The sequence below is a fragment of the Saccostrea cucullata genome, unplaced genomic scaffold (assembly GCF_032062105.1).
Source record: "Saccostrea cucullata isolate Sc308-1 unplaced genomic scaffold, CSIRO_AGI_Scuc_v1 ctg15056, whole genome shotgun sequence".
Taxonomy (NCBI): domain Eukaryota; kingdom Metazoa; phylum Mollusca; class Bivalvia; order Ostreida; family Ostreidae; genus Saccostrea; species Saccostrea cuccullata.
The window spans coordinates 1-14,742 of record NW_026918750.1 but is presented as its reverse complement, the minus strand read 5'-3'; the positions used below and the strand labels follow the sequence as shown (position 1 = coordinate 14,742).

The window sequence follows — 14,742 nt, the reverse complement described above, 5'->3', positions numbered from 1 at the left end:
TCATGTCTCTATACCTTCTCGTTTTGAAAATTTTTAATTACTTGTAAAATTCAGAGACTTTCAGGGGCAATAACTCAATGAAGAAGTCACCAAAGACTTTCGCAATGAATAGATTCCAGAATCCTCTCAATTAGTCGAAGACTTAGTGAAGGTTTCATATTTGTACGGTTTACGGTTTCGAAGTAGTAGCGATAACAAGGTTTTCGGCACAAAGGCTGATAACTTTTAATAGGGTCAATCTTACGCAATACGAATTGAATCTTTAAAATAGTTACAAGAGTACATATTAATGAGGCTAAGACAGTTTGTATATGTTCAGAGACAAAAAAGATATAAAAAGAGCTTAATTTCTCAATTTTGGAATGACCTTGACCTTTGACCTTTACATGAATTTTAAGCTCAAAGCTCAATGAATCTTATGCAGTTGGTCCCATGTCTCTATCACTTCTCGTTTTGAAAATTTTTAATTATTTGTAAAATTCAAAAAGTTTCGGGGCAATAACTCATTGAATGGGTCACCGAATACTTTCGCAATGAATAGATTCCAGAGTCCTCTCAATTAGTCGAAGACTTTAGTGAAAGTTTCATATTTCTATGGTTTACGGTTTCGAAGTAGTAGCGATAACAAGGTTTTTCACACAAAGGGCAATAACTTTTTATAGGGTTAATCTTACGCAATACGAATTGAATCTTTAAAATAGTTTCAAGAGTACATATTAATGATGCTAAGACGGTTTGTATATGTTAAGAGACAAAAAAGATATAAAAAGAGCTTAATTTCTGAATTTTGGAATGACCTTGACCTTTGACCTTTGCATTGATTTCATGATCAAAGGTCAATGAATCTTATGCAGTTGGTCCCATGTCTCTATCACTACTCGTTTTGAAAATTTTTAATTATTTGTAAAATTCAAAAAGTTTCAGGGGCAATAACTCATTGAAGGGGTCACAGAATACTTTCGCAATGAATAGATTCCAGAGTCCTCTCAATTAGTCGAAGACTTTAGTGAAGGTTTCATATTTCTACGGTTTACGGTTTCGAAGGAGTAGCGATAACAAGCATTTCTTGTGAAAGGGGCAATAACTTCGAAAGTGGTCATAGTTCATACGCGTTGGGTCAAATTTTTTCCTAACTTTTAATGACCTTTACGATGAACAAAAAGTCTTTTCGATAAATATCGAAACAAAAAATCAGCGGAAGAAAAATAAGAAGAAGCGGAATAATAAGAAACAGAAGAAAATCAATAGGTCTTTCCACAGAAAGGTGGAAAGACCTAATTATAATCTAATACAAACCTGATTTCAGCCCCCCTGCCTCCTAGCAGTGTAGAAGTTACATTCATCACCAATAGCAGCCTCTCTCTGAGGTGGACGTATAACAGTAACATGACCTACATAGAGAGCTGGAACCTGACCTACACCAGTCTGACAGACGGCATGTCTAACACAGTTAATGTCCAGGCCAACTCATCAGACAGTGCGGTCAGATACAATATCACTGGACTTACTTCTGGACACACCTATAATATCACCATCTACAGTATTGTGCAAAAGTCGGTCTCCAAGTCTGTTCATTTGAATGATTCTGTCCGTAAGTATTGTAAAAAGTAATTTCGCCACCCTACGTTTCATTCAATTCATCTCTTTTTGCAAGTCATTGATATTTGAATAAGCATAATGCTGAATGAAAATCTAAGTACTTATACTTAATATTATACTATTTCAGAGCCAGAAATAAAGACAGTTTTGTCGGAGGGAAGTGTTGGGAGTAAAAACATCACAGTCTTGTACACTGACACTGACAACTACTTTGAGTATTATCTGTTTGAGCTGGTGGCCACATCAACAATAGTGAAGAAGAACAGGACAGACCCCGATCGCAGCGTGGTGTTCTCAGGTCTAGAGGGAGGAACCCAGTATAGTATCAAAGTGACTGCTGTCAGTGGGGACCAGTCCAGTTCTCCCACTTTTATACAGATACGTACAGGTAACTCTTCTGTAGTGTCTATTAATGACAGATGATACAAACAAACTTTTGTCAAAAATTTTGAAAATAACAACTTGGGTCACGTTTAAATGAACAAAATAAATAAGTTTCACCGCGTAGTTTTTAATTTTATTATTCAAAGTTTCACAATAACGAGATTTATTTGAAGTGAAAAATGTTTGTATAGAATAATAAGGATGGTTTCTGAAGGGTAGAATTTTGAACATCACAGAAAGTTTACAATTTCTCTATATTCTAGAAATTTATTATTTGCATCATTTGCAATGAAATAAAATCATAAAATATATACCAATCCAGGCATCCATTTATTGTTTATATCAGCTGTCCTTAATAGAACATGAAAAGGAATTGGACTGATGAATATATTTCCTGACATTTTTCATTTTCCCCCTTTTTAGTGCCAGAGCTACCATATGTTGGTAGGGAGAAGACAGCCAATTATATAAAGCTGACCATCCATAGACCAAGTGGTAATGTGGATTCTTACAGAGTCACCTGTTCACAAAGCTGTGGTTCTGAAACAAGGCCAGCAAACCAGACAACAGTTGTGATAGAGTTCGGTCCTCTGAATCCGTACACAGACTATCAGTTTGAGATTGAGGCCATTGCTGGCGACAAGCACAACTCCCTCTTTATCTCCTCCAGGACAGAAGAAACAGGTCAGCCAATCAAATGATAGATTTCAATGTTGATCTTCAATCTTTAATTCTATTGGTTAAATGATGAGCTGAAATGGATAGATTGGTTTAAAACTTGACAATTGAAATCTTTTTTGATGTCTTTCGATTTGAAGTACATTTTAATGAAATTTAATTTTCCCATGCCTTGAAAGTTTGAAATTTATTTTCCTTGTGTTTATTCTAGCTCCCTCTGCTGTGCAGAACTTGAATGTGGTTGAGATTTCACCCAGGACTGTAAATGTGAGCTGGTCACCCCCAAGAAATCCCAATGGAATCATCCGTTCCTATCGCATATCATATACTGCCGAGGATGAATTTGTGAGTGATAATAATGTCCTAGAAAGTTTATTTGACTGATTTAATAGATTATTTTATTTATTACGATTGTACAGAGATGGTAATTCTATGACTTCTGATTGTTTTAGGGACACATTATGGACCAAGGAGAGAAGGACATTGGAGTGACCACAGAACTTATGGCCGCTCAGATCATCAGGGAGAAATTCACAGAGCTGAAGGCTGGACTTAAATACACATTCAAAGTAAGTGCTGGTGTGAGGAGAATTTTAGGGGCTGAGTTTTGAATTAAAATGACCACATGTAAAATATTTGCCTTAAACTGATTGAAGTTTATTTTTTTAAATCATACATATATACACTTATGTTAATGCAGGTGTCAGCCAGAACTGTCATAGAAAACATTCCAGAGAAGTTTGAGATTGTTCTACGCACCTACAGTAAGTCAACTCGTCTGTGAGTCTTTGAGATTTTGTATAAAAATATGGATACATGAACACGAAATTCAAAGTTAGTCATGCCAACTATATTATAATTGATCCTTGATATAGAATTGTAGAATAAAAAAAATACTTCTATCAATGCAATATTTAGATCCACCTATCAAAGACAGCCTGACCTTGAGTCAAACAAAACCAAAGCAGCTGACCAGTGGAGGTCAAACTGTGACCCCCTCCACCATTACTGCCAACTTTACCAATGCCTTCTCTGATAAGTACGGCAGTATACAGGCCTACACAGTCATTATAGCCACAGACCCTGACGAGGAGCACATCAAAACCAGCACCCTGCCGGACTGGAAAGCCGCCCAGATCAACCCAAACATCAAGGCCTACCAGACCATTCGGAACTGCTCAGACTTCTTCCAGCTGACCTCTTCCTGCGGTCGAGCTCGGTCCAGGCGGAGCGTGGGGGATAAGAATTATAAAGTGTTTGAGATTGGTGTGGAGGCTGATTGTAATAATGTGCTGTACTGTAACGGTCCACTCAAACAGAACACTAGGTACTACATCAGACTGCGGGCTTACACAGCAGGGGGATATGCTGACACTGCCTACTCAGATCCTATCATCACAGGTATATTATTTTATATTGTCCTGTAGTACAATCAGTCTACATTAAAGATTGTCCATAAAATCACTTAAACCAAAAAGTTACCAGATGTTAATTTTATTTAAGGTCAAGATCTAGTAAATAACTTGAGACAAATTTTTTGGTGCTAGATCCATTATGACGTCATAATCAAATTCAACTTTCTTTTTCCCGTACATTACGGCTTAAGCAGAATTATGTAGAAAATAGGGTATTTTCATGTCATTCAATTTGAAATCATATGAAAAGTAAACAGGATACCTATATTGAATTTGATATTGATTTAAAGAAGAGGCCATGAACTTACTAATTACCATTTTCTGAGAGATTGTAGGCAATCTGGATATATTTCCTCTACCGAATACGAAAAAATCTCCCATATTCATGACTGGTTTTCTTAATTTTTCATTGAAAATGACAGTTTAAAATACAATTTTTCATCTTGTTTACCTACAAATTATGCCCCGAAACACCTCATTTGACCAAGCTAAAGTTGTAAAGCATCAATAAAGGAATTTATTTCTCAAGTTTCATAAATCTGTTGGCACCTTTCATTTACTAGATCTTGACCTTAAAGGAAAATTTTCTTAATAATCATGTTTGAAATTTTATATAATTTGGGAAACCATTCAGACACATCAAGTCAATAAATTGTCACATTGTCTTAAGCTTTGTGTTACCTATTTCTGCTATAGGGACAGTCCCCACTTCAGATGATGATGCCAATGTTGGAGCAATCGTCGCAGCTGTCGTCTGTTCTGTCTTTGTCATTGTTTTTATCATCGCCATCTTCTTCTTCCGAAGTCGGTTACAAAATAAGAGAGCTGAGGGACCACCGGGTCATTCTCCCAGAACAAGCTTCACTCGACACAAGAAAAGGTCTCCATTCAAACAAATCATTTCTTCTATTTCTGTTTGATTTGGATATTTTATTCTTTGGAATAAACATAATCTTATTTAATATACATGTTTGTTTAAATTAGGGTTTTATAAAAATAATTTGAATAACTTGACTTTTAAATAAATGTATTTTGAAAGTTACAGAAATGAAATTCAATGAAACAGTTTCAATTTATTCACTTTTTTATTTCAATCATGAGTTAAAGGTGGCATGTTTAATTGCTATAATCACCGTTTAATTTATAAAATACTTTGAATGTACTAGACATTTACATTTGCATAAAAGTATCTTGATTAAAAGTGTGATTTTAAATGTTACAACTTATTTTATTATTTTCTGTTGTAGTCATGAGTTTAAGGTGGCAGACTTCAAGGAGTATATTAAGACCTTGTCAGCTGACTCAGATTTTAAATATGCTGAACAATTTGAGGTTTGTGCAAAGCAGAGTTATCTTCCTTTACTCATTATTGTGTAAAGTCACAAATACTAAGTAATTTGAATGTTTTTGATTTGACAGGATCTGAAGGAGGTAGGAAGAGACCAGTCCTGTTCTGCAGCCGAACTCCCAGTGAATCGTGGGAAGAATCGGTTTACCAATATTTTACCGTACGACCATTCCCGTGTCAAACTGCTCCCCACAGATGATGAGGAAGGGTCGGACTATATCAACGCTAACTACATGCCGGTAGGTTGCGAGTCGTACATATTGAACTTATATGTGTCAAGAAAATGTGCTTTTCTTCATTAAAGGTGCCCGGACAGAGATTTGAAGTGAATATTTTCTTAAATTTTCTGTTTAATATCTTGACTGATATGTTGCTGTAACAGTTCACATTGAAATATGAGAACAAGCTTATTTTATCTGGAAATTATTGAAACTATGAAAATCTGGACATGTTTGATTGATACATCCACAAACTTCCACAAAAAATGTTACCCTTAATAAAAGAAGAAATTTTGTTGTGTGTTAATGAAAAATATAAATTTACACTATAATCAAGAAAATTCCAAGTAGAAATGTAAGAAAGGAAACCAACTCATTGGTATTGTCAGTCCGTGTTCAGAGATGTGTACAGAGTTTACTAAATTGATCACACCCAGTGAAACTCTCCAAGTATACCACCATCAAAATAATCTGTTATGACTGTTCTTGTAGGGATTCACATCCAAGAGGGAGTACATCGTGACTCAGGGACCACTACCTTCTACCCGGGATGATTTCTGGAGAATGATATGGGAGCAGAACGTTCGTAATATTGTTATGTTGACTCGCTGCACAGAGAAAGGCAGGGTAAGTATAGAAACGTCTGTAATATTGTCATACTGAATAGAAAAAGAGCAGGGTACTAAGCCTTGTTTGCCTTGAATTGATGAATGGTCTTGACTTACATACTTATTCCTGTTCACTCCTTGGGGAGAATAGGGCCGCAATGGTCATGACAATTTAATGTAATCCATGTGACCTGTTTGTTTGTAGGAGAAATGTGACCACTACTGGCCCACTAATTCAGACGCCATGTTTTATGGAGATTTACAGGTGGCTGTTCTCTCAGAGACTCGCTTCCCCTCCTGGACCATCACAGAAATGAGGGTAGCTTATGTAAGTTCTACGGCCATTTTAATAAAAATTTTAATTTTTTTTTTTGGCTGCAGCTGTATATATGATTTTATTGATGTTTTCAAAAGGGTAACGTCACTCGACCCATCAGACACTTTCACTTCACTGCTTGGCCGGACTTTGGGGTACCAGAGAAGCCTCCCACCCTGATTAAGTTTGTACGCATTGTTAGAGATCAGATGATTAGAGAGTGTGGCCCCGTTCTTGTTCACTGCAGGCGAGTCCAGCTTTTAATATATTGTCTGTGGGGGAACATTTTGAAATTTTAGGATTATAATAAAGCATTATGGATTTGTAATTTTTACGTATTTTGTGCTGATTGTGTATGGTCCTTGTTTCCAGTGCTGGTGTTGGGAGATCTGGCACCTTCATTGTGTTGGATCGACTGCTACAGGAAATCAAAGAGCGTGATACAGTGGACATCTTCTCCATTGTACATGATCTGAGGAAGGAACGGGTCTGGATGGTACAGACAGAGGTATGTCAGGGGATTAACTTCACCCAAAAAAATATGTACATGTACAGACTCAGTGGATCTTGTGGAGCACTTTTACACACAAATTTGTATCCAGATTAAAGATTATTTTGTAAAAAAAAAATAAAGATTCAATAAAGCTACCATATAATGAGTAACCAAATAAATGTGTTCCCAATGAAATATTTCCCAACAAACAGTTAAAATTGCTTGCCCACAAACATTGACCACCAACAAAGTAAAATTGTCCCACAATACATGTATTCTAATTGCATAAAATTATCAGCAGTATATCAACAAATTTATTTGTACTAGACTACAACAGGTTTTTAATGGAACCTTTAAAAAGGGACTTGCTTTGCTTCTGTCAGTATAAACGTAAAAAATTTGAGTAAAAAAGTTAATGTTAGAAAGAATCTCTTGATTTAGAGAGTTACTGTAAATTTCAAATTTTTTGTGAGTACCGATTATCGTAAAATGGTTCCTTAATGTCAAATCATTAGAATTAGAATATTTTTTTGATTGTTAATAAATGGTCAATCCAGAGAATTTACATGGATTTTAACACCATAAAATTAAAAGCGAGTAATTTTATTAAGCGAGTGATGCTTCTCGTGAAATTACGTGATAATAAATTCCTGGTATTGAATTAGGAATTTACAGTATATGCTTTGATAAAATTTCCATTTTAATTGTTTCAGGTTTTTATCAATTTATAAGTTATTCTAAACTAGTTTTGATTTCCTCTCCAGCAACAGTATGTGTGTATACACCAGTGTCTACTGTGTGTGTTAGAGGGGAGAGAAGAGGAACACGTGTATCAGAATGTAGGCATAGCTAACGCAGCTTTTGATGGTAAGAACAAGGTTGATGTATAATATGATTTGATTACTTTTCATTTTTTCAAATTTGAAAATTTATTGAATGTATTTTATAATGTAGGTCTATATAGTTTCTTACCCTTTTATTTAAAACATGAAAGTATCTATCATGAATTTTTATGATTCACACCTTTTTCAGCTGATGATGAAGGCATAAATGTAGAAATCCCCTGAGAGGACCTCACTGCCAAACTATACTAGTGTTTCCCCCTAAGGGGCCCCATGTCTTCTGATATATGTGTCCTCATTCCTACAGGATATGTTGTTGGAACTGAGTATTTTTCTCTTGACAAGGAATACATCACATTTTTAAACATCATTCTAATTTAAAAATTACAATTAACTCCCTTTATGAAGATTACAACGAAATTTTTATTGTGGGCCCACTAGTACCTGCAGATTTTCCCCATATTTCTACTGCATAATCCCACCACATTCCATAATTATAAACTGCCAGTACATTTGTATTTTTCTGATTTTTTTTTCATATTTGATAGATATTCAATGTTTTTTTTTAATTGTTAATTTGCTTCTATTTTTATTGAGGTAGTGATATTACATGATAAGGTTGTGTGTTTATTCTATCAGAATTGTTGGTGCTGTCAATACTGTGTACATATCCATTCCATATCCATGTATATTGTTTTATTTTTTACGATATTTATTATATTTATTGTTTGACCATGTTGTTTACTGGAATGCATATTTTTTTAAAAATGACATCGAAAGTTAAAAGTATGAGTTATTGTCACAAATTAGAATTGACCAAAACACTTTGTGAACAAACTTTCTTCTGAAATTATTTTTGAAGTCATGTACATACAAAGTTTTGACATTATAAACAAAGGAAGCATTTTTAAAGTCTGTGTATTGTGCCATTACAATTAGAAATATATTTATTTTGGTTACACTTGAATTTTTGCATTTAACGTTGTTTATTATTGTGCCTTATGTAGTACATGTATGTACTCCTGTATAATTAAGATATGTTTACAAGAACAAAGGCCTTGCATATGTATTTGTTAAAACAGGTTGTGTGGTATTAAATTTTTTTTTTACAAAATAATTTTGTAGAATGTTCAGCATTCCTTTTAATTAAAACTTAATTTTTTATTAAATTCTTTCACAAGAATAGGAGATGTTGATTTTAAATTTACATCCGTTTAACTCATATGTGATTGTTACATAAACATCAACAGATTGAATGCAGACTTTATAGAATATACAAGTTGTGATTTTGAGCAAACATCTGTTGTTGAGAGTAGAATCTAATTACAATTCTCTTAATTCTTAATTGGGTGAATGAAATAATTTGACTTTATACATATATGATATTACTTGATGGCACACCTTTATCAGATATATATATTAAGATATCTGTCATACTTTTTGCAGAAATTCTCTGATTTTGCACAGGGTGTATATTTTGTTGTTTTAAATTATATATACCTGATAATATACATGTTCAGGTTTGGATTTTTCACGAAATAACTGTTCAATTAAATTGATTTATATAAAAAAAACTCAATTAAGAATATTTCATTTTTTTTTTATATCAATTGTCTATATGTTTGTAGGTTTTAAGGTTGAAGTATAATGCTATTATTAAGGAACTCCTCAGTATATTATACAAATATAGATACAGTATAATGGGCATTTAAGACCACTCATTTCTTGGCCCTTTTTCATGTTCATTTGCACAGTATGCAGGTGCATGTACTCCATAGTTTTTTTTTTTTCATTACATTTCCACAAATTAGTATTGTTTGTTTTTCATATGATCTATAATAGTATATTTTTGTGTAGTTTACCAGTAATAATTTTCAAAGTGCTACATGTAGAAGTTAGCGTATATATCAAAATAATATTAATCCATTTTTCATTCATAATCAAATGTCTGGAAGGAAATTAATTTTTCACTAGATCTAGTCAGCTGTCTATTTCTGACCTCAAGACAAGTTGTGCAGTTCAGATAATAAAATATAACATCCACCTCATGATGTTGTGTTTCAAAACGAGTAGATTCTGTTATACTGTAACACTTTATTTACAATAAATGTTTAACAAAAAATTGTGCATTCAAATTTTCATGCAATATCCTTCATTTACTTGAGCTAAGCTTTGAATTTTGAATAATTTTATTTTCTAGAAATTATAAATTTCATCATGACTACATGTATTTATACATATAATATGGTATGTTAACACATTGATAAATGTAAAAACATTTTACATGATAATAATTTCAGTATACAAAATCATGAGAACTTCTTTAGTTTAAAGTAATAACTGTACATGTATGCAGTATGTTTTGAACTGAATAATAATCACTGTAGATACTTGTACACTGTCAGTGTGTTGGTTAGTTGTCCCACATAGAGTTTGTTCTCATCATCAACACACACACTACAGGGATACTCTACCCCTTGCTGCTGTGTGAGTAATAGAGACAAGAAATGACCGTCCTGATCAAGGAGGTGAACAGTGTTACTTATACTATCACACACCAGGATGTGACCGAGGACATCAGTACAGATTCCATAGGGATCGAACTCTGACTTCTGACCTGTGTAGGAGAACCTGTGTTGTCCTGATTTATTCACCACCACTACTGCCTCTTTATTAAGGTCTGATGTACAGATATCTCCATTGATGTTTTCTGTGATGTAGTGTGGATAATCATACAGTCTCTGTCCTTTGTTATCCCTCTGTATGTTCTGTAGTTCTTTTCCTGTCTTGTTGTACCTGGTGACTTTAGCCTCTGAATCCACTATCATCCCAAACAGTCTCCTATTAAGCTCTTTCAACATCCCCACCAGTAAGTCCCCGTTGATGTGGGAGGAGTGTATGCTGAGTGGTCTCCAGTCTCCAGTTTTAATGAATTCAGTGACATTATTATCCTGTGTTATCCTATTGATGATATTCTTGTCTTTGTCTGTTAAGATCAGATCCCTGTCCTGTGTGACTGTGTGGTAACCATGTCCACCACTGGTTTTTATCTTCTGTATCACATTCCCCTGTAGATCTGTTTGGACAAGATTACCATACTCGTCACTGATCCAGAGTCTGTCTGATTGATCTAGTGATACATGGAATACACGATCAACACCTGGTACATAGAACTCCCTGACCTTGGTGACAGAGGCAGATAGAGACATTGTTTGTTTCTTGTCAGATTTCACATGTTTACATTGCTTTGTCTGTTCACTTGTAGATTTCATTGATGTAGCAGTAGGAGGAATTTCCATTGGCTTTACTCTTCTTAGCTCTGCCTTTCTATCTGATTTAATTACTTTCCCTAATAATTTAGCAACATCATGTTTGTTGTATTGAGCAGAAGAAAATTCTGGTGTGACCGGTTTTGTGGTTTCTGGTATGGATTTTATTTTTAAGTTCTCTGGAAGTTGAGTTGTGAAGTTAGTGAGCTCAGTACAGGACAGGTAACTCTGGAACTCGTCAACAAGGTCACTGAGATAGGCAATATAATCATCAAATGTCTTCTCTTGGCTCTTTAATTTCTTCAGTAATGACTTCTCTATTTGGTTTAATTCTTCCATATTTTCTGAGAGCACTGTGTCCACCATGTTTTTGAGAGACTCGGCTTCAGCCTTCATGGATGTCCGTATGCTGTCCATGATCTGTTTAACTTCTGTGGCATCTTCCCGAACTTCTCTCTGTAAATCCTGTGACGCAGGAACAAAATAAGTATGGATTTTAGATAGTTCCTTTTGACATAGAGCAAATTTCTCTGTGTAGATAGTTTCTAAATCAATAAAATGATGTCCCCTGTGTTCTTGCATTGTTGAACACTTTGAACATATAGGAATGTTACATTCTTCACATAAAATATCTATATCTTTAGTGGGGTGGATCTTGCATTTCTTCATCGGAGGTTGTCGTCTTCGTTGCTGATAAATGACCACTTCATGGTTTATGTTTTCTGGAATCTTTAGATGTTGGTCTCTGCATGATTTACACATCTGTTGATGGCAGGAATTGCAGTAAAATTCACAATTTTTCTCGCAATTTTCAATTTCACACTCTAGAAAATGTTGGGCAGTGCCTGGTATTTTTTGTTTTGAAAGTGCCATCTGAAATTAAAAAAAATTTAATCTGACAAAACATCTTTTTTCTGTCATAATGCTTATCTTATATATGGGAATTAGACTTAACAACTAAAAAGATAAAATGCTGAATTTGTTGAGAAGACTTCAAACTATATGTACATTATATAGATTATATACGGCATAATTCCATGACGTGATGTAGTTTCAGCCTTTTAAACTATCTCAGTATCTGTCTCATTTGTTGCATGTTCAGATCAAATTAAAAATAATGTGACTGTCCTCTAAAAAGAAATATAGTTGTCTATCATAATCCATCTACTTACATTTCAATTTTGGTTTGAATGACCTCTAAATACGTTTGTGGAATGTTATCTAGAGCGAGATTTTAGTCGAGACTTTGATGAGACTTGTAACTAGTCTCGTTCAAACCCTCGGCTGTCTCCGTAAATCTCCGACCACCCAGAGGGTCTGGTAAAGAATCACGTAAGCGTTTGTAACCATCAGAGGGCGCTATCTTGTTTTCATTTTGTAGCACTGGTTCTCTGCCCTTGATTCCAGTCGCTGCCGCTAGGAATTACAAGGACAGGTAACCTCCGCCGCCATGACAGTGGAAAAACTCACTGCTTGCTTCGCGCATAGTACTGCGCATTCCAAAAATAAATAGCATCATGCTTGCAGAGAAGAATGTTAGGTGGATCCAGCGATTTAAATAACAGAGAAAACAAAACGAAGCATATCTTTCTTGATGAATAGAGCAATTGAATACGGTGAAATTATTCAAACAACATAGTAAGGACTTTCTTAGCTGAGTATAGCATAAACTTACAATATAATGTCACAATGAACTTTCAAATGTTCCGTAGTGTTAAACATTGTAATCCTCCTATTCCTGGTGCATGTGTACCATAACACATGGAGTTAGAGAGACGAGTTATAGCATTCCCCGTAAACGTTAGAACATGAATAATGTTAAAGAACAAGTGTTATAACTAAATCGGTGATTTAATTATCATATCAGTGGCAAATATGTAGGAAAATTAATAATGCAATAGATCTTGATTTGAATTATTTGGGTAGGATATGCATATGGGACATGTGATATCGCTTTACATTTAATGGTTTTTGAGGCATCACTATTTCATGGTTTTATAGATGCTTAAAATCCGTCTACTTTCTTCGTTAACAGCAGTGTAGCATGTGTAGAGTGCAGAGAGAAGGGTTTATTTACTTCAGCACTTCTGGATTTACGCTAGTCTAAATATAGATTTTTTCCTGTGACGCGATAAAATGGCAGTGGTTACCTGTCGTTGGTTTTTTAGGGCGCTTGCGCCCGTGAACCAATGTCAGGGTACCAGTCTATTCATTTTGACGATCCTTTTTGAAAACAAACGTTATATGTGTTTCTTCTTCTGGATTGTGTCTTTATATTAATAAACTAATCTTTAATTTGGGACACCAAACGAGAAATTACAATGTCAATCGAAGGAATGTGTATACGCAGGTAGCGCTACACTACTTTCACTTTTGCTTTCGTACAGAATATTTGCAAGATACACACTTATACACTTACCTATAACTGGTGGGCATTACAGAAAACAATTCCTATCTAACAGCTTTAACTTTTAGTCATATAACTTTTACATCTTTAAGTTGTTTTTCTGCTGATTTATCATGTATTTATTTAAATCGTGTAGGTGTGTTCTTCTCAGCCAATCAAAAACTTTACCAGAATTTCGGTAAGCCTCGTTTTGGCGTTACAAACGATATTACGTATCTTCAGACCCTCTGGGTGGTCGGAGATTTACGGTGACAGCCGAGGGTCTGGTTGAACGAGACTATTAAGTTGATAATTAACTTGTAACCTGTGTAATTTACTTCCTGGTTAGAGAAATTTAAATCACCTGACCAGAAATCATAAAAGCATGTACCCGTTTCTTTAAATAAAATCGTTGGAAGCAAACTGAGAATGGGAAAGGGGAAACCAAGTAAATAAAAGTTTGAGCACCAATTTATAATGCTATATTGTCTAGCTGCCAAAAAATTTCAAAGAGGGGGGGGGGATTGAAAAAGAACAAAATTCAGACCTGAAAAAAGTGACAAGCAAAATAATAAAACAAGGAAAAATTGTTAAAACTTGAAAAATCCTATTTTTGGAGGGGGAGGGGAGTTTTTTCAGTATTTTATTTCAGGCAGCCGCACGTAGCATCGATTTTGAAAGGGGGGCAGCCAGAGAATTTTCTTTTTAATGACCTGAAAAGGTTGACAAGCACAAAAAGTCCAATTGCCCAAACTCGAAAATCCTATTTCGTGAGGGGGGGGGGGGGGTAGAGGCAAAATATGTTTGTTTTTTTTTTTTTACAATACTTTTATTATTTTCTTCAAGTTACTTTACTTTAGCATACAGTGGGGGGCCAACCAGCCTTTCAGTGAACATTTTCAATAGTAAAAGTAGTGTTGGCAAAAAAAAGTGGGGGGGGGGGCAAGCCCCCTCTCCCCCTGTTGCTACGTGCCTGTATTTCAAAATCCCTATCTACCACGTACCCTTCTTTGATACACTGCAACTGTGACCCCTCGATCTCCCGGTTCTGGCGCCTATGTAACGGAAACGTGGTAAATGTTCTTTTCTCCCTCTAGATCTCCTTTTTTGCAATTTCAGTGTTACTTTGATATTTATTAGATTTTGAGGATAATTTTTTTTTTAAGGATGTACAACACACCTACCC

The 14,742-nt window shown here is 34.9% G+C and overlaps 2 protein-coding genes across 2 annotated transcripts; one reads left to right on the top strand and one right to left on the bottom strand.

The window, feature by feature from the left end:
• Positions 1-1,306: 1,306 nt before the first annotated feature.
• Positions 1,307-9,211, top strand: LOC134270358 (tyrosine-protein phosphatase 10D-like; the record flags this gene model as incomplete). The annotated part of the gene is made up of 16 exons (XM_062752603.1): positions 1,307-1,591; positions 1,727-1,987; positions 2,407-2,667; positions 2,873-3,006; positions 3,114-3,230; positions 3,362-3,425; positions 3,580-4,062; positions 4,773-4,956; positions 5,324-5,408; positions 5,496-5,663; positions 6,135-6,269; positions 6,456-6,578; positions 6,665-6,813; positions 6,939-7,074; positions 7,824-7,926; positions 8,092-9,211. Coding segments are annotated over 16 exons (2,723 nt in total), but the record flags the coding sequence as incomplete, so codon positions are not given.
• A 950-nt stretch (positions 9,212-10,161) lies between these two features.
• Positions 10,162-12,418, bottom strand: LOC134270350 (uncharacterized). The gene is made up of 2 exons (XM_062752591.1): positions 12,343-12,418; positions 10,162-12,043 (listed from the first exon to the last, which is right to left on the bottom strand). Exon 2 carries the CDS (start codon positions 12,041-12,043, stop codon positions 10,280-10,282), a length of 1,764 nt encoding a protein of 587 aa, XP_062608575.1. The 5' UTR covers positions 12,343-12,418; the 3' UTR covers positions 10,162-10,279.
• Positions 12,419-14,742: the final 2,324 nt, after the last annotated feature.

What these genes read in the sequence shown, in the direction of transcription:
- LOC134270350 (XM_062752591.1), bottom strand. Translation starts at nt 12,043, where the DNA reads ATGGCACTTTCAAAACAAAAAATACCAGGCACTGCCCAACATTTTCTA.